The following is a 17248-nucleotide window of genomic DNA, read 5'->3' as shown; positions in this document are numbered from 1 at the left end:
AATATAATATTATATAATAAATATACACATAAAACTATTTTATACTTAGAATTAATTTAATATTAAATTTAATATCTAATTTGTACATTTAAAAAAAAACAAAAAATGCTAGAAAAAACTAGTATAATTTATTATTTTCAGTCAACAATTAATTAGATTGTTAGCCAAAATTTTACTGAATTTTAAATATTTTTTCAAAATAAAAGAGGGTGTCTTCCAATTAGCACCTAGTAAAATCTAAAAACAATTAGGGTATGAAGATGAGAGCAACTTATAATGAAACTTATTTCATATTGTCTTATATTTCATCCGGTATGAGAAGAATTTGTATTCAAGACAATATACTAAACAGAATATTTAATGAATATACAAATTAAAGTATATTTTCCATACAATATATATTACCCTTGCCAGGGTGGTTGCTTTTGATTTTGGTTGCCATACGAAGAAGAATCCAAATGATGATGATGAAGACCAGATATATTGAAAATATCTCTCTGAGAAAACACCCCAATCCCCAAAAAATCTCTAGTCTCATCGTTGACACCACCGCCACCGCCGCGGGATCCCGCGGATCTTGAAACAAGTTCATCAAAGTTATTACTATTATTATTATCAGCATCTTCTCTCGTAGGATGATTCATGATTCCTCTCATTAGAGCCTCCTCAAAGGTACTAGTACCATCCATCATATCATTATGAACAAGAAGAGAAGCTTCTTTTGCGTGACTGTCATAAGATGCCAAGAAGCCATGATGATGACGAGCAAACATCATCCCTGTCCCTATCTCTTCACGTGAATCCATGTCCAATAATCCAGAAACAGATGATGAAGATGTGGCCATTGACGACAAGGTGCCATACCCCGTGGTGGTGCTTTCAGGCACGTGACCCCGATGGTGATGATGAGCGTGTAGATAGGGTTTACCCAGCGACACCGTTGCACCTATTTCTGATGCCTTTTGTAACAATGCAGTAGCAGACATGAGATTATGAGAAGAAGAAGAAGAATAAGAAGAAGCCATGCCTTCAAATAATAAAGCATTATTATTAGGTGGCAACATAGTAATATTAGGGTTAGGGTTTTCATGGTGGATCATTGTAGAGAGCGGCGACGTGGACGGCGGCGGCGACGAGAATAATAATGTTGGATTATTATTATTATTATTGTTATGAACTACTCTTCCATGGCTTCCTTCTCCTCCTACCGACGTTGAGTAAGACAACCATGATGGACCATTTTCTGATCTGAAATTAACTTCTTGCAATTCCTTCTTCACTGATGATGATGGGTTCAACAAGGTTGTGATTGCTTTCGTACTCTCTTGTGCTAGAGCATCACAGAATGCCCTGTGAGCGATGAAACTATCCCTCCTACAACCATACAAAAAAAGGGAAAGCAGAAAAAACAAAAAAACACACAGAGAAGCCTATATTTAGGTGTAAAATCAGGTGTAGTTGACTTCACATAAAGTTAATAACTGAGAGTCGTTAGATGATTTGACTGATTTGACTAAATTTTTATTTAACGACTCTCGACTTAGCTTCACGTGAACTCGGCTGCACTGGAGTTTTTATCATAAATAATAATAATAATAACCTTCAACATATAATTATTCACAATATTGCATAAATAATGATAAACCATATTTAAGTGCTCTTTTGACGCATACACTCTTTTTGTCATCTTTTTAGCACATTTCTTTGTTTTACTCGGAGACATATAGGATAAGATAAGTAACAATGGAAGGTTTATATTACAACCACTTTTCAATTTACCATTAGAACATGTGAGCACTATTAGCTACTACATACATTAAATCATTAATCAGGTGTATATTTAAAGTAATAACAGGTATAACCAATTTAAATTGGTTAGCTTATTAATTAGTTTAAGTAAATGTTTCTGTATGTAGCATGCTATTGACCAATGATAAATTGTTAAATAAAACTCGTGCTGGTTCAGAAGATATTGTGAAAAACCAAAATGTAATAATAAGTATAGTTTTAATGGTACCTGGAAAAAATGGTTCCGCAGTCACATTTGTACTCTCGGGTGCCACATATTTTGGAGTGAGCTTTCCAATCTGAATGAACGGCGTAGCGCTTGGAGCACCTGTCACACTTCCACTTCTTCTCGCCGTGCTTTCTGCAGAAGTGCTTCTTGATTCCGGTGAGGTCGCCGAGTGCCCTTGAGGGGTCATGGTGAACGCAAGTTGGCTCTGGACAAACGTACACCTTCTTCCTTATTATCTCTTTGTTACTTCTTTGCTTTAGCTTCCATGGCAGATTGTGGCCCCTTCTATGAAGCTGCAGATTCTGGTCTCTTTGAAACCCTTTGTTGCAAACATCACAAACGAACCGGTTTGTTGCCAACAGGCTCTTTGGTGATAAGGCTATCACTTCAGCATCAGGGTCTAACAATAACCATATAGTCAAATCAGTCAAATTATTTAACGATTTTCAACTATCAACGATTCTAATAAGTACCTGGGTGGCCTGGGAGATTTCTCTTCTTCTTTATTGGTAGCGAAGTAGAGGCACTTATCTCACTTGATGCAGATGTCATGTTAGAAAGATATTATATTATTGTAGCACAAAGTAATAAAACCTAGGTACTAATAACGGGAAACAAAATTATATTATGAGAAGATCCCACTTCAGTTTGTAACGCTTTCTTTTCTATGCTTTAAGTTCCATGAACGTAAGCTTAATTGCTTTCAGATCCGGGTCTTGATGAACAAGAAGTAATAATCTTGCTAGAGAGAGAGAGAGAGAGAGAGAGAGAGAGATGTAATTGCGTGTGTGAAGGTGATGAAGAGGGAATAGAAAGAAAGAGATGATAAGAGAAGGGTGAGAAAGGGACGTGGTTGAAGCTCGCACCCATACAAAACCCAAACCAAAACCAAAAACCAAACCCATCAAAGCCAAAAGACGTGCAATTTCTGTCTTTTCCTTTGTTCCTAGCTCTTTAATTAATTGGTGAAAACTCAACTGCGGTCGATTTTACGTGAAGTTGATAATTAAGAATCGTTCGATAAAAAATTAGTCAAATTAGTCAAATCATCTAACCGCTCTCAACTATATATCAACTTTAGATGAAATTGATTGCACCTGAATTTCTACCTAATTAATTTTTATTAATAAATGCTGGCCCTTGTCTAAAATTCTTCTCCTTAATAATTGCGTTACATTATGACACTATGATTTTAATTTTCCCCTGCGAACTATACATATGTGTATATTGGAGTGATAGTGATTGATTTAATTTGCCGCCGGGCCAACATTCTCTGCTCCTAAAAAGTAGAGATAAAGCTAAGTAGTAAACACGAGATTATGATGAGATGTTGATTATAAACTTTTAATTAACAGCATATGTTGTAGGGTAAAACTTAAAAGCAAACCTGCTTTTCCTCTTATGCACTCACACTTCCAAGAGTAGTTTAATTAGTTTCTCATCATCATGATTATTACCACACATGGGTAAGGAAATTATACTTATATATAAATCGTCTCAGTTTTTATTTGATTTTTCGTTATACAACTTCAAAGAGTATAACTTTTATTTGATTTTCCTTTATATACATTTCAGTCATATATAATAATGTAAAGGGATTGGACGATACCTATATCAAGATTCCACAAGTATAAGAATTCAATGAGTTAATACTACTTAGATTATTGTCTGAAATTATATTTGTGTTTTAATTTGATACTTAAAATTTTAATTTATTCAATTTAGTATTTATGATTTATGTTAATTTTTAATCTTATTTTTATTATAAAAAATATTTTACAATAGACTAATGACTATTACATTAAACTCTGAAACAATTTTTTGATGTACCATTTAAAATTTTTTTCCTAAAAATTTTTTTAAATCCTTAACTAAAATTAGGATTATAATTTTAAAGATTTTATAAGAAGAGTAAGATAAAAAAAATTATTTATTACATCAAATAGTCATTAAAAAATTTAGTATAATAATCATCGATCCATCTCAATATACCATTAACAGTTTTGTAACCCAAAAAAGGGTAAAAAATCAACATAAATTACAAATATAAATTACATAACTAAATTAAATAAATCAAAATTTTAAAAATTAAATTGAGACATGAATATAACTTTAAATACTAATATAAATATTAACTCGACTTCAAACTATGCTAACTTGGACATAGGAAAGCAGTATCTTGGCTTGCATGCATAAGCTAAATAAAGGGTGAGACATACATACAATTAAGTAGTTCTTAATAATTAAACAGTAATCAAACATGTAAATCTTTGAGAAATTTTGTGACGCATAGGCCTTTAAAGAAAATAGTGTCAAATAAGTATTAATTTTTTTTTACTATAAATGGATGAATCATATATCCGATATTACAAATTATCAGATATTTATAAGTCAAGTATTTCAATTCATCGTGAATTTATTTAATATATTTTTCAAGAATCTATAAATTTATTATAATTTTTTAAATTATTTGTTAACTTTAACTACTTACCTGTCTCAAAGTGAGATGTCAGAAATGTGTACATGCCACAGAATAATCCCATAGAAATTAGACAGTGGATATACATTATTAAATGGTGAAAATTTAGGTATAGTTAATTTCACGTGGAGTTTATAATTAAGAGTTGTTAGATAATTTAATTGATTCGATTAATTTTTATTTAACAATTCTCAACTATTAATATCACGTGAAATCGATTAAACCTGAATTTTCACTTTATTAGAATAACTAAAAATCCTTAGGTACTACTTTTACTTGCATGGCAATAAGCAATCAAAGATAGATGATCGTAGCTCAAAAATAATTATATAGGAAACATATATAGTGGGATATGATTAATTGAGAGAGACAATAAAATATAAAGACTAACTGTCTATCTACATCAATCTCAATAATTATATTATATAAATGAAGCCAATACAATAATTTATCCACTTTATTATAAGGGGTAATGGGGTCCTCAGGCACCGAAAGCCTTAGAAGGAAAGGCCATATGAAGTTGTGAACTCTCTTTAATTTGAACCCTTACTCATCATGATAAATCCGACCGGATCAAAATATCATCACAAATTGACAATATTTTGCATTCATCTAAAACAAAATTTAATTTCAATACTATATTTGGGTTGGACCCAATTGAATTTCAAGCCCATCGACTAAAACAATTTTCATGGTATCGTTTTAGTAAATACCCATTTTGGGCCTATGCCCTGTAAGGGATAGAGGCACTATAGAGTATAGATGTTGATTTGAACCAACTTGGGTTGGTCGAATGATCAGTTCACTCGTCCGCTTAAACAAGTGTCGAGAGTTCGAACTCCACTTTGTGCATGCACCAACTTATTGATCAACAACAAACCCTTAAATGGAGCTCAGATTCGTGACAGATTAGTCCTTAACCTGTCGAATTGGGAAATACCGTTTTGGTAAACAAAAAAAAAATGCTAATTTGCTAATTGACTTTTCTACATCTACTTCAAAATGAACAAGGTCTAAGGTGACTGTTTTCATCAAAATATCTTTATACGAAGAATTATTTAATAATTTATAATATTATCTTCATATAAAGATATTTTTATAAAAATAACTATCAATAAATAAATATAGTTGACTTGCCAACGAGCTATAATTTAAATAGTATAGTCTCCCAATATTTATCTAAAGGTCACAAATTTAAGTCTTATTTCTAACTTTAGAAAAAAATAAATAAATATAGTTTAGTTTAAAATTCAGCTAAATTTGAGAAATTTAAGAGTTATCTAAAAAAAATTCTTCTTTTTTATGTTTATGTGATGAGCATGTGTGACTAAAAACAAATGTTAATAATTAATCAATTAATTTAATCCACTATTGAAGAGATTAAGTATATTATACTATCTCCCTCTATTATTAGACAGAACTGAATTATTAAACAAATAAACAAATGAAGGGTTTGCTATCAATATCATCACTTCAATAATCGGATTGGTTTAGCGTAGGCCTCACTTCTAATTTTTAATCATTATCCTTAATCAATTATACATTAGATTATTATATAGTCAAGATTCAAGAACACAACTTGAGTCAAACAATTCTAAATTAAATATCTGTTATAAGCACCAATACAAGAAGGAGAAAATCTATAAAAAAAAAAAGAAAAGAAAAGATTATTGTCACAGTTCATTTGGTTCCTGTAATCCTCTTAACTTTTCCCTTCAGTCCCTAATTATCATCATGGAGATATCTGCAACACTAGTATTAGTGTTACTTGCCTTATTTACTTTTCTGCAAAACGTTGCTAATGGATTTGATTCATGGCCACAAACTAACACTATCAATCCTTTCAAGTACAGGGTACCTGAAAACCCGCCTTATCGAACTTCTTATCACTTTCAGCCTCCACAAAATTGGATGAACGGTATTATACACCCCCATTAAGCTTAGAAACATGTATCTCTGTTAATTATTTATTTTCTGTTTCATTGACTAATCCTTTTCCTATATGGTTTTTCAAGTTTCACTGAAGAAAGTTTGGTCATGGATGTCTTCATGATGCAGATCCTAATGGTAAGCCTCTGAATATATAAAAGGCTATGTTTTAGTTAGTATGTTTAGTGTAGAAAATATAGAAATATGATACAAAGATAAGATAATAAAATTGTGTTTGTCCTTGTTCTGTTATCTCTAAAGTATGGATGGAGAAAAAATTTGGCAAATTTTGTTTTAGGATAAGGATATTTTGCCTTTTGTCAAGATTGTCCTTCAATTTGAGATTTTGCTAATGACCCATAATATGAAATAAAGCTATACAACTATTGTTTCAGTGGAATGTGAACTACAGCTTTAGAACTGATAAAATTGTGAAAGAATAAGAAAAGAAAAGAATGCGAACTTTTATTGATTGTTGATTGATTGAATTGAATTGAAGTATATTGTAAACTATGAGGGTAAAACTAAATATAAATAGAACATTGTTAGGCTGAATTTGTGGGTCACGAGACTTCTTTATTGTTATCATGGGTTAAGGTAGAAGAGTAGTTTAATAAGAACTACTTGTTTCAATGAGATCCAAAAAGTATGATCAGGTGACTTATTTTGATCTATCTGTGACAGGACCAATGTATTACAAAGGAGTTTACCACCTTTTCTACCAACATAACCCTACTGCAGCAACTTTTGGTGATGGAATAGTATGGGGCCATTCAGTGTCCTATGATCTCATCAATTGGATTCACCTAAACAATGCTATTGAACCAAGTGAGGCATATGATATCATTAGTTGTTGGTCTGGTTCAGCCACAATCCTCTTAGATGGAAAACCTGTTATCATGTATACTGGTATTGATCATAACAGGCACCAAGTTCAGAATTTGGCTATGCCAAAGAACTTATCAGACCCTTTTTTAAGGGAGTGGGTGAAACACACTCAGAACCCTGTGATAATTCCTAGTGAGGTTGCTGAAGTGGACAATTTTAGAGATCCATCAACTGCTTGGCATGGAAAGGATGGTAAATGGAGAATAATCATTGGTGCTCAAAAGGGTGATCAGGGGAGGGCAATTTTGTACCAAAGTGAGGATTTTGTTAATTGGAAATTAGAAGATGCTAATCCTTTTTATGCAACAGATAATACTGGAGTATGTGAATGCCCGGATTTTTATCCAGTGTCCATCAATGGGACTAATGGGGTTGATTCATCTGTCGAAAGTTCGAGTGTTAGGCATGTCGCCAAGGTAGGCTACCTCAGAATGGCACATGACTACTATTTTGTAGGAAAATATCTCTCTGATGAAGAGAGGTTTATTGCTGATGCTAAATTTACAGGAACTAGTTTGGACTTGAGGTATGACTATGGTAAATTCTATGCTTCCAAATCATTCTTTGACTATGCTAAAAACAGGAGAATATTGTGGGGTTGGGTAAATGAATCCGACAGCGAAAAAGATGATATTGAGAAAGGCTGGGCTGGTGTACAGGTATCCTTTTCCATGATATGCATTTTGCTCTTGCTCCTAATGAAACAGCATCATTGAACATTGTTTTAAAGTCATTAAGATATGGAGGATCATAGTTTGATGTATCATGTATGCAGTCAATTCCAAGACAAGTTTGGCTTGATAACAAAAGTGGGAACCGATTAGTACAGTGGCCAATCGAAGAAGTCGAAAAACTGCGAAGCAAGAACATCAGTATTAATGGAGAGAAACTCAGAGGTGGATCAATACTTGAAGTATCAGGTATCACTGCATCACAGGTAAGTGAAAAATTTAAAATGAAAGTGTGTTTTCTTCTCAGATTTTCCTCAAGAGATATTCAAGTGACTACCAAAGTTGTGTGTTAACCAGGCTGATATAGAGGTATTGTTTGAGATTCCTGAACTAGAAAATGCTGAATCCTTTGATCTCAGTGATGTTGATCCTCAACTACTCTGTAGTAATGCTCCAAGGAGTGGCATAATAGGGCCATTTGGTTTATTAGCTTTAGCTTCAAAAGACCTAAGAGAGCATACTGCAATTTCTTTTAGAGTATACAAAACATCCAATAAATTTGTAGGCCTAATGTGCAGTGATCAAAGCAGGTTAGGTTGCTTCTTTGAGAATATTTTTGGTTCATATAATATATTTTAGGATTGAAATTCATTAAGGAGTTTTGTGGTTTACAACTTCACAGGTCCTCACTGCAGAATGGCCTTGATAAAACAACATATGGAACTTTCTTTGATGTAGATTCTAATGTCAGAACAATTTCACTTAGAAGCTTGGTATGTGGGTTCCTTGTGATTAACTTCGTCCTTGTTTCATCTTGTTAATCTGATATAATACTTGTTGTTATTGTGCAGATTGACCACTCTATTATTGAGAGTTTTGGGGAAGGAGGAAGAGTTTGTATCAGTAGTAGAGTTTATCCAAAGCTAGCTACTGGCAATGAGGCACATCTCTATGTGTTTAACAATGGAACAATGAGTATACTAATCTCAAAATTGAATGCCTGGTGCATGAAGGAAGCTGAGATTGGACACGTGAAAAATATGAGCTATAAAACTTGTTAGCAGGGTTTAGTAGTTATGATATCAATAAATATAGGTGGCCACAAGATTTCCAAACCAAGTCCGTTTGTTATATGCACTTTTTTAATGATGATGTATTTTTCTTCTTTTTGGTCAACTTTAACTTCTTCTCTAGTTCGATCTTTTTTTTTTCTTTTGTCTTTTCATCTTCATTTATTATTTTTGTCATCGAAGTCTTCATCTTCTTCTCCTTCTTATATATGTTCAAAAAATTAAAGCACAAAAATTTTTAAATAATCATATATTTAGAACGTTAATATTCAACTAATAAAATATATATAACACAAAAATTTAGGTGCATTATATAGAAATTTTAGTGCATAGTATCAAATTTTTTTATGTAGAACACGTAAATTTTTAAAGGACCACAACTTAACCAACAAAATATATTCGTAGCAAAAATTTTTATATTATAGATAAAAATTTTTATACTATGTATAAAATTTGTTATGCTATATCGATGAATTTGTGTTATGTATAAAAATTTATATCTATATATATAATTTTTTATGCTATGTCAATAATTTTTTGTGTTCTTCAACCAAAATTTTTGTATTAAAAATAGACAAAGAGATGCCACAACACATGCACGGGGTTTTGTTTTTTATTGGATTTATACTAATTTAATTGGACTTAGTTATAAAAACACTTTTACTTATATCATTAGTTTTGCCATATTGAATATTTGATATTTATACTACTTTTATAATATAAAATATTTTTTTAATTATTTTTATACTATACTTATATTTTCACTTTTTAATTTTGATATTCGCCTTCCAATAGTATTTTCTAGCATTATTGAAACTTGATGTGTTTTACTATGATGTAGAATATGTAAATTTAAATATCAGATTTGTTAATTTTAATTTTAAATATTTTTAAACATACAAAATAGACCCCTCAAATTTGTCATTTTAGTATTTAATTTTTTTATAAATATGTTGATCAGACTCTCGAATTTATTTTAGTAAAATAAAAAAGTTACTTCAATACAAATCAGATGTTATAATTTATGTATCATAAAATATAGATAAATACTTTTATGATGATATTTTTACATGATAACATCTTCATATAAATATAATATTATAAATCGTTAGATAATTTAATATAATTGACCGAATATATTTAACTGAACCATCTAATAATTTATAATAATACTTTATATAAAGACATCTTCACGTAAATATATCTATAAAATATAACAGTCGATTTTGCTTACAAATTTTATTATTTGTCCATTTTAAAAATCTAATTTATTAATTAAAATTAAAAAATATATTAAAAAATATACACCATCTACCCATTACACCACATTATTTACCATCTTTCTCAATTCCTTGGCTTAAAAAAAGTTAGCCTCATACTTCATCATTATAGCAATAATTCATTTGAGGATAAAGAAAAGGGATTTTTTTTCTTAAATAAAATAAAAAATTATCTAATTTCTTAAACAAGATATTTAAACTTTATTTCTCATAATATAATTTTTTTAGTAATTAAGGCAAATTCACTGCACCTCTGACGAATTCTATATAAATTATGGAGTTTGTCGCATCTCTCGACGAACTCTATAATTTATATAGAGTTCACCGCACCCCCGGCGAACTATATGATTTATATAGAGTTTGTCGCACTCTCGGGTGAACTCTATGTTACGTTTCCAAAATAAAAGTATGCCTGTTGGAGAGCAGATCAAAGAGCCACAATTTTATTGTCCACTTTCATTCTCACTGTTGACATTTTTCTCTACAATGTCAAGGAATCCATTGTTATCCATTCATTATGATGGTGAAATAGTGTATGATGAAGAAGGTTCTATCATTTTTAGATTGGGGCAACCGATAATTACCTATATGACACCAAAAGTCAACAATCTAACAGCGTTAAAGAATTTGATATTGAATTCCGTCGGGCAACAAGAGGCAAAAAGGATAAAAAAAAATTTACTATAGATATCCGACCAAAGTAGATGGCAGATTGTTTTATAAAAGGTATGTTACAGTTGTCTTCTCTTTGTTGCTAGTATATTTATCAGGCCAAGGTTATGAGAAATATTTCTATTGTTTTAAATTAGGTATCGTCTACGTGACGACAAGGACGTATGACTTATAAGGTCATGGCACAACCGATGGACAAATGTTCATTTGTTGGAATTATTCGTGTTTCTCCTTGAGTTGGGTGGTCGAGGATCATCTGCAGATACTGTCGATGATAGTCCGTTGAGTGGAGCTGTTAGATGAACTATCAGAAGGACGATGGTGGATCTAAATATGCCACCTGAAGGTAGTCAAGAGGGGTCTAATGTTGAAGTTTGTGATGTTGACTTAATGGATGATGATGTTAAAAGTCATGATGGTTCTACTATCAGGGATCCGATGATGGATCAGTATGAAATTAACCCCGATGACGGAGACGACGTTGACGAAGAACCACCCGAAATTCCTGATGATGGTGACAAGGAAGAAGAGATGAACTACTATGGTGAAACACAAATCGCTCTACACAGCCTGTCATTTCTCGACTATATGACCGGCTGAATCATTTCACGAGGTTGAATCTAGATACACTGACTTCCGATTGGTCATTTACCCAGGGAGGCCTCAAAGAGGATCCAAACAACGAGTTTGAGGTTGGACAACAATTTAAGAACAAGAAAAAAGTCATATTGGTAGTTGAGTAGTACAGCATCAACAGTAGTAGAAAGTGACCAGTTGAGGTACAATGCACAGTGTATCCAGTTCGGAACCGGTTGTAATTGGAGCATACTCATAACATATCGCCGAAAGCAAGAAAAGTGGGAGGTTAGAAGATACACTGGTCCTCATACTTGATTGCAAACATCGATGGGTCAAGACCATCATAGGTTGTCCTTTAGGTCGGGAACAACACCCAAAATTTACTTACATAACTCCTCAATGGTCCGTCCCTAATGGTACTGCTCCCACCCACCAATGCATTCACTCACAGGATCACCGTCAATCTTGAGTCCCAGCTGATAGGCCACGTCCTATAGGGTGATAGTCATCTCCCCGCATGGTAGATGAAACATGTGGGACTCAGGCCTCCACCTTTCAATCAACGCCGACGCAAGTGGCCAGTTGTGCTCGAACTCGACCATATAGGCCACATACTCAAACTCGGTTCATCTGAGATATGACATAATCTGCTCCAGCGGCTGTGTCATCAAATTCCGCCTGGTGCGCAAGATCTGAGGTGCCTGCCAAACGAAAACAAAAAATTAACAAAATAAGGACGGTGAACACATAAAATAACAAGTTCACTGTTTATTAATTACACTAAAATAAACAACAATGAAAAAAGTGTACCATTCGGTCAAGCCTGCCAGCAATGTGCTCAGCATGATCCAATCTGTACATAGTATCCTCATAGCCTAATAACTACTGCTCCATCTAAACACATTCTAGTAAAATGAAATCAGATACACCGAATTCAGTTCTTTTTACGTTAATTAAATTATTAAAAAATATATTTAAATCTATAATAGCTTATAAAATTACTAATTTAAATTTAACCCAACTAACTGACGCCGTCAACTAACATCCTAATTAATAACTAACTAAACCCTAAATTTTACTAATCATGTTTCTTTCTAATCTAACTTAACCTAATTAATTATTTCACTAATTACCTTCTAATTCACAACTTAAACTAATTATTCTGACTAAACTAACTAACAATTTACTCTGTTATACTAATTAACATGTTATAGGTAATAAACAACAACTATACTTAAAAACAATAACATAAAAAATATAACTAACATGTAAACAGTTAATAATAAGTCTAACTAACATATAAACAGTAAATCTGTAACTCTAATTAACATGTAACCTATAACTAGTAATTTTATCTAACATGTAAACAATAACTCTAATTAAATTAAAAAAAATAACTCTAACAAACTTATTATTTACTGATCTGAAACTGAGAATGTCGTCTACAACAAACTTTACGGACGTCGAAAAGACAGAACAGATGAACAAAGTAAATTGAAGGAGAGATTGGAAAAGAAAGAGACAAAAGAAAATTGTCCCATTAGGTATATACAGTATGCCAAACTCACCTTAAAGTTTGTCGGAGGTGCGGCAAACTCCATAATTTATATAGATTTTATTGGGAGTGCAGCAAAGTTATTTTAATTAAAAAAAAAGCATATTTTAAAAAATAAAGCTCAAATACCTTGTTTGAGAAATTAAATAATTTTTTTATTTTATTTTAAAAAAATCCTAAAGAAAAGAAAGGGAAAAATCACTATTGATATCCATTCTTGGATAAACTCAAATTCCCAAACTAAATATTATTGATGGAGATAAGATCGGAAAATGAAACACGTAGCAGTAGTTGTTATGCCTTGTGATGGTTCACAATCTGGATTCAATTCTCTCTGCTTTCTTGGTTTCATTCCCTTCCATTTGAAAACTTCCCAACATAGCAGTAGATCACTACACGTGGAATAATCCACGCAGTCAGAGAGAGTAGAGAGAGAGAATCAGTAACAAATGAAAATGAAACAAAACTATCTCTATCGGTTTATCCATGGCTGCCGTGACCGGAAAGTCAAAATGGAACAAACAAGATAAAGAAAAGAAACCCATTCCACTCTTTAACCATTTACTCTATCACCATTAGAAAATAGAAGCCCATCACGTTTTTACGATTCCCTCCTTTTCCTGATTCTTGATATTGATAAAGGTATTAAAAAAATTATAAAAAAGAAAAAAAAATCAAACTTGCTTTGAAGAACTACGAAATCACATAGGCGGTGTGCTCCGGGCACCCTTGTTTCTTTATTAAAGGAAAACCAATAATGGGTATTTGCAATTTTGTGCAAAGTTTTTAACTTGGAGAAGAGGAACGTATTGTGGTGAAGGAACGCAAAAGGGGGAAATTTTGAAGGATGAGCGGTGAGGATGATGACCCAGAAAGAGCAAGATTGAGATTAAGAAGAGAACAAGAAAGATCGTCGTTGAATTCAAAGCTGGTGAACTTTCACCGTGATCTCATGGCTGGGGCGGTGATGGGTGGGGTGGTTCACACCATTGTGGCCCCTATTGAGAGGGCCAAGCTTCTTCTGCAGACGCAAGAGAGCAATTTGGCTATTGTTTCGAGCGGGCGTCGAAGATTCAAGGGCATGTTTGATTGCATACTCCGCACTGTTAGAGAAGAAGGCGTTCTCTCTTTGTGGCGTGGTAATGGCAGCAGTGTTCTTCGCTATTATCCTTCCGTTGCACTCAATTTCTCTCTCAAGGTTTGTATTCTTTCCTTAAATTCATTCTTTTTCTTTTCCCCCCAAAGAATTTATTGGCAATCTTCCATATTTAGGCATTAGATTCCCCATCAATTGAGCCAAGAAACTTAACACACTATGCATATAACATGGAGAGTTTGAGTGATATTATTAGAAAACATAGAGAGTTTGATTGATATTATGTACCATTGCAGTGAGTCTCTGATTACTTCAATGTTAAATGGTCCTTGAAGAGTTGAAGTATTTGCAGTCATATATCATTTGCATTTTTGTTGACATACTATTTTGGTCGCGTGAGAGACTACTTTAAAGGTTTATGTTATGTTTGAAAACAAAATGAAGAATGGTGGATGATGTCATCTTGTAGATGCCCTGTGAATGAATCTGTTGTATGATTATTTGGAACTTGTATTAGATGTTTCCATTTTCCAGTCCTTTAGGTTAGATTTTTCTTGAAATGCATGATATCAGATAGATGTTTCTGCATTCCTTGCTGCCTTCATGTTATTGAGACCAGTACTGAGACAGCTGCAAGTACTCAACGACCAGAAAATTTGTTTGTTTCTGCTGGGACTAAGAGTAATACCAGTTGACAAATTCATCTATGGGCATGGGTGTGAGTGAGTGCAAGTGCAAGTTTGTAAAAGCATCAAATTATGAAAACCACAAAGAACATGTTTCGGCAAAATAAGATAACTACAGTTAATATTTTTCAATAGAACAATATATTGATCAGCACGTTTTGCAATAGGAGTTAGGTCTTGATGCTAAGTATAGGAGTTAGGGACTTACATAACTTAGATACACACGGATTGATTCATTATTCATTTCGGCACCGTAAGAGAATTTCCTTTTGGAGAAGGATAATTTGTGTGCTTTCAATTATCAAATTATCTGCAACTTTTTTTTCCCTTCCAATTATTATTTAGCTCCAGCATAGTCAATATAGTGTTTCAGCATAATTCGAGATTAGTTAAGTAGATTGTTTCAGGATCACCAGTTACTTTTTTAAGATGAAAGTAATTTGATTCGTCACTCTGCTTTTTCTTTCTCCCCATCAACCATCACCACAAAAAATCTAACAGATGCAAATAGGAGCATCATTTTAGATTCCAAAACATCTATAGATTTATAGATCACAATTAAAGGGAGTGAATGGAACTGATGAATTCTGAGCTGGGCATCTGATTTCATTGTTCGGAAGGAAAATATCTTCTCTCTGGAGGATTTTATGTGAAGTTTCATTGAAGTTGCTGACTGAAGAATATGGGAATTCTTTCTGGCCAAATGCACTTTGCTGATAGTGGTCTATAGTATAATAACAGCAGTATCTTTACCACAAAAAGAACAGAAAGGATTTAAGCATTTATTCTCATTTAAGCTGATGCTTTAGTAAAGATGCGACATACGTACAACAAAGTTCCTCGCATAAGATGCGACTCATGCAGCCATTATTATTGTGTATTTAGTGACCTAACCTAAGACATGACATGATTATTTGGAAGATAATTAAGTCTAAAGTTGCTAATCCAGCTATTCCACACTTGAACAGTGACCCCAAGGTTAGTTAATAAATTGCCAAAAAGCAATCATAAGAACCCTTGAAATCTACTTTTGGTTGTGTTGCTTTGCTATTCCCTGTTTCCTTTTCCTTCTTGTTCTTTTTTAACCATGAGTGATTCAGACAAAGGTGATCACAGCTTGGTGCCAGACCATATTTTCCGTGTAAATTGTAAAATAATGAGGATTTCTTGTCGTGAGATGATAGATGGTATTTTTGGAAAATAAAATTCACACCAACTTACCTGTCTTTGCCCTTATTGAAGTATAATATGCAATATTAAAGAAGATAGTGTATAGCATAGTGTATAGAATGTTATAGTTAATGTAAGAATCTTGATAAATTGTTTCTTCAACAGGATCTATACAGGTGCATGTTAAGAGGTGGAAACTCTCATGACAGTACTCTCTTCTCCGGTGCATCTGCCAATTTTGTCGCTGGTGCTGCGGCCGGTTGTACAGCACTTATCTTAGTCTACCCCCTTGACATTGCACATACCCGCCTTGCTGCTGACATCGGAAGGAAAGATGCACGTCAGTTTCGCGGCATCTACCATTTCCTGGCTACCATATTCGAAAAGGACGGGATCCGGGGGATTTACAGGGGCCTTCCTGCATCCCTACAAGGAATGGTAGTCCACAGGGGCCTTTACTTTGGAGGCTTTGATACAATAAAAGAGATTCTATCCGAAGAAGAATCCAAGCCGGAGATTGCTCTGTGGAAGCGCTGGTTGGTAGCTCAGGCAGTCACAACCTCGGCAGGGTTGATATCTTACCCATTAGACACGGTTCGCAGGAGGATGATGATGCAGTCGGGGATGGAACGGCCGGTGTACCACAGCACCCTGGATTGCTGGAGGAAGATCTATAGGACAGAGGGGTTGGCTTCATTCTACCGCGGCACGGTTTCAAATGTGTTTAGAAGCACAGGTGCTGCAGCTATCTTAGTCTTGTATGATGAGGTTAAGAAATTCATGAATTGGGGGAGATTGTAACACCACCAACTTACCAACGTTCATTGATTTCATTGACACCTAGGACTAATTACATCATTGCATCAAATTTGGTATACACTTAAAATGAGGATTAGGATTAATTTTTGTAAAGTTCAAGTGAGCTCAATTACAGTTCATTTGTTATGATGTGTCTTCATTCTTCACTGGCATTCCAACAACAATGCCATGTTGCTCATATGGCTCTGATATACCAATTTTTCCTTTGTATATTTTTTCAATTATAAGAGATATGACGAGGAGTTGTGATTGGCAAGAAAGAAAAGAAAAGCGCTTGCCCTTTTTCTGTTTAAACTTTAAATATATGTACTTGTTATTTTTCTGGTTCTGTTTTCAA

General features: G+C 33.3%; 3 protein-coding genes across 6 annotated transcripts; 2 read left to right on the top strand and 1 right to left on the bottom strand.

Moving 5' to 3' along the window:
* Positions 1-271: 271 nt before the first annotated feature.
* On the bottom strand, positions 272-2833 carry LOC107461238 (protein indeterminate-domain 12). 2 transcript variants are annotated; one of them, XM_052252381.1, is made up of 4 exons: positions 2647-2833; positions 2491-2590; positions 2018-2417; positions 272-1374 (listed from the first exon to the last, which is right to left on the bottom strand). In XM_052252381.1, exons 2-4 carry the CDS (start codon positions 2567-2569, stop codon positions 402-404), a joined length of 1452 nt encoding a protein of 483 aa, XP_052108341.1. In that variant the 5' UTR covers positions 2570-2590; positions 2647-2833; the 3' UTR covers positions 272-401. The 2 variants fall into 2 exon arrangements, with proteins under 2 accessions (XP_052108341.1, XP_015935205.1); XM_016079719.3 differs by having other exon boundaries at positions 2491-2832.
* A 3312-nt stretch (positions 2834-6145) lies between these two features.
* LOC107461200 (beta-fructofuranosidase, insoluble isoenzyme CWINV3) lies at positions 6146-9160 on the top strand. 3 transcript variants are annotated; one of them, XM_016079672.3, is made up of 7 exons: positions 6146-6414; positions 6555-6563; positions 7110-7972; positions 8089-8250; positions 8342-8574; positions 8667-8757; positions 8836-9160. In XM_016079672.3, exons 1-7 carry the CDS (start codon positions 6231-6233, stop codon positions 9043-9045), a joined length of 1752 nt encoding a protein of 583 aa, XP_015935158.1. In that variant the 5' UTR covers positions 6146-6230; the 3' UTR covers positions 9046-9160. The 3 variants fall into 3 exon arrangements, with proteins under 3 accessions (XP_015935158.1, XP_015935159.1, XP_015935160.1); XM_016079673.3 differs by having other exon boundaries at positions 6290-6414; positions 6512-6563; XM_016079674.3 differs by having other exon boundaries at positions 6310-6414; positions 6523-6563.
* Positions 9161-13405: 4245 nt separating this feature from the next.
* LOC107461227 (probable ADP,ATP carrier protein At5g56450) lies at positions 13406-17248 on the top strand. Its single transcript, XM_016079709.3, has 2 exons — positions 13406-14338; positions 16258-17248. The coding sequence occupies exons 1-2, from the start codon at positions 13988-13990 to the stop codon at positions 16891-16893; spliced, it is 987 nt and encodes a 328-aa protein (XP_015935195.1). The 5' UTR covers positions 13406-13987; the 3' UTR covers positions 16894-17248.

The sequence above is a fragment of the Arachis duranensis genome, chromosome 8 (assembly GCF_000817695.3).
Source record: "Arachis duranensis cultivar V14167 chromosome 8, aradu.V14167.gnm2.J7QH, whole genome shotgun sequence".
Taxonomy (NCBI): domain Eukaryota; kingdom Viridiplantae; phylum Streptophyta; class Magnoliopsida; order Fabales; family Fabaceae; genus Arachis; species Arachis duranensis.
The sequence above is the reverse complement of the archived record's forward strand: the minus strand, read 5'-3'. Positions and strand labels throughout refer to the sequence as shown.

Coding starts and splice junctions, on each gene's coding strand:
- LOC107461227 (XM_016079709.3), top strand. CDS start 13,988: ATGAGCGGTGAGGATGATGACCCAGAAAGAGCAAGATTGAGATTAAGA. Junction 14,339..16,257: donor CACTCAATTTCTCTCTCAAG/GTTTGTATTCTT, acceptor TTTCTTCAACAG/GATCTATACAGGTGCATGTT.
- LOC107461200 (XM_016079672.3), top strand. CDS start 6,231: ATGGAGATATCTGCAACACTAGTATTAGTGTTACTTGCCTTATTTACT. Junction 7,973..8,088: donor AAGGCTGGGCTGGTGTACAG/GTATCCTTTTCC, acceptor TCATGTATGCAG/TCAATTCCAAGACAAGTTTG. Junction 8,575..8,666: donor ATGTGCAGTGATCAAAGCAG/GTTAGGTTGCTT, acceptor ACAACTTCACAG/GTCCTCACTGCAGAATGGCC.
- LOC107461238 (XM_052252381.1), bottom strand. CDS start 2,569: ATGACATCTGCATCAAGTGAGATAAGTGCCTCTACTTCGCTACCAATA. Junction 2,418..2,490: donor AAATCTCCCAGGCCACCCAG/GTACTTATTAGA, acceptor GGTTATTGTTAG/ACCCTGATGCTGAAGTGATA. Junction 1,375..2,017: donor TGCGGAACCATTTTTTCCAG/GTACCATTAAAA, acceptor GTATGGTTGTAG/GAGGGATAGTTTCATCGCTC.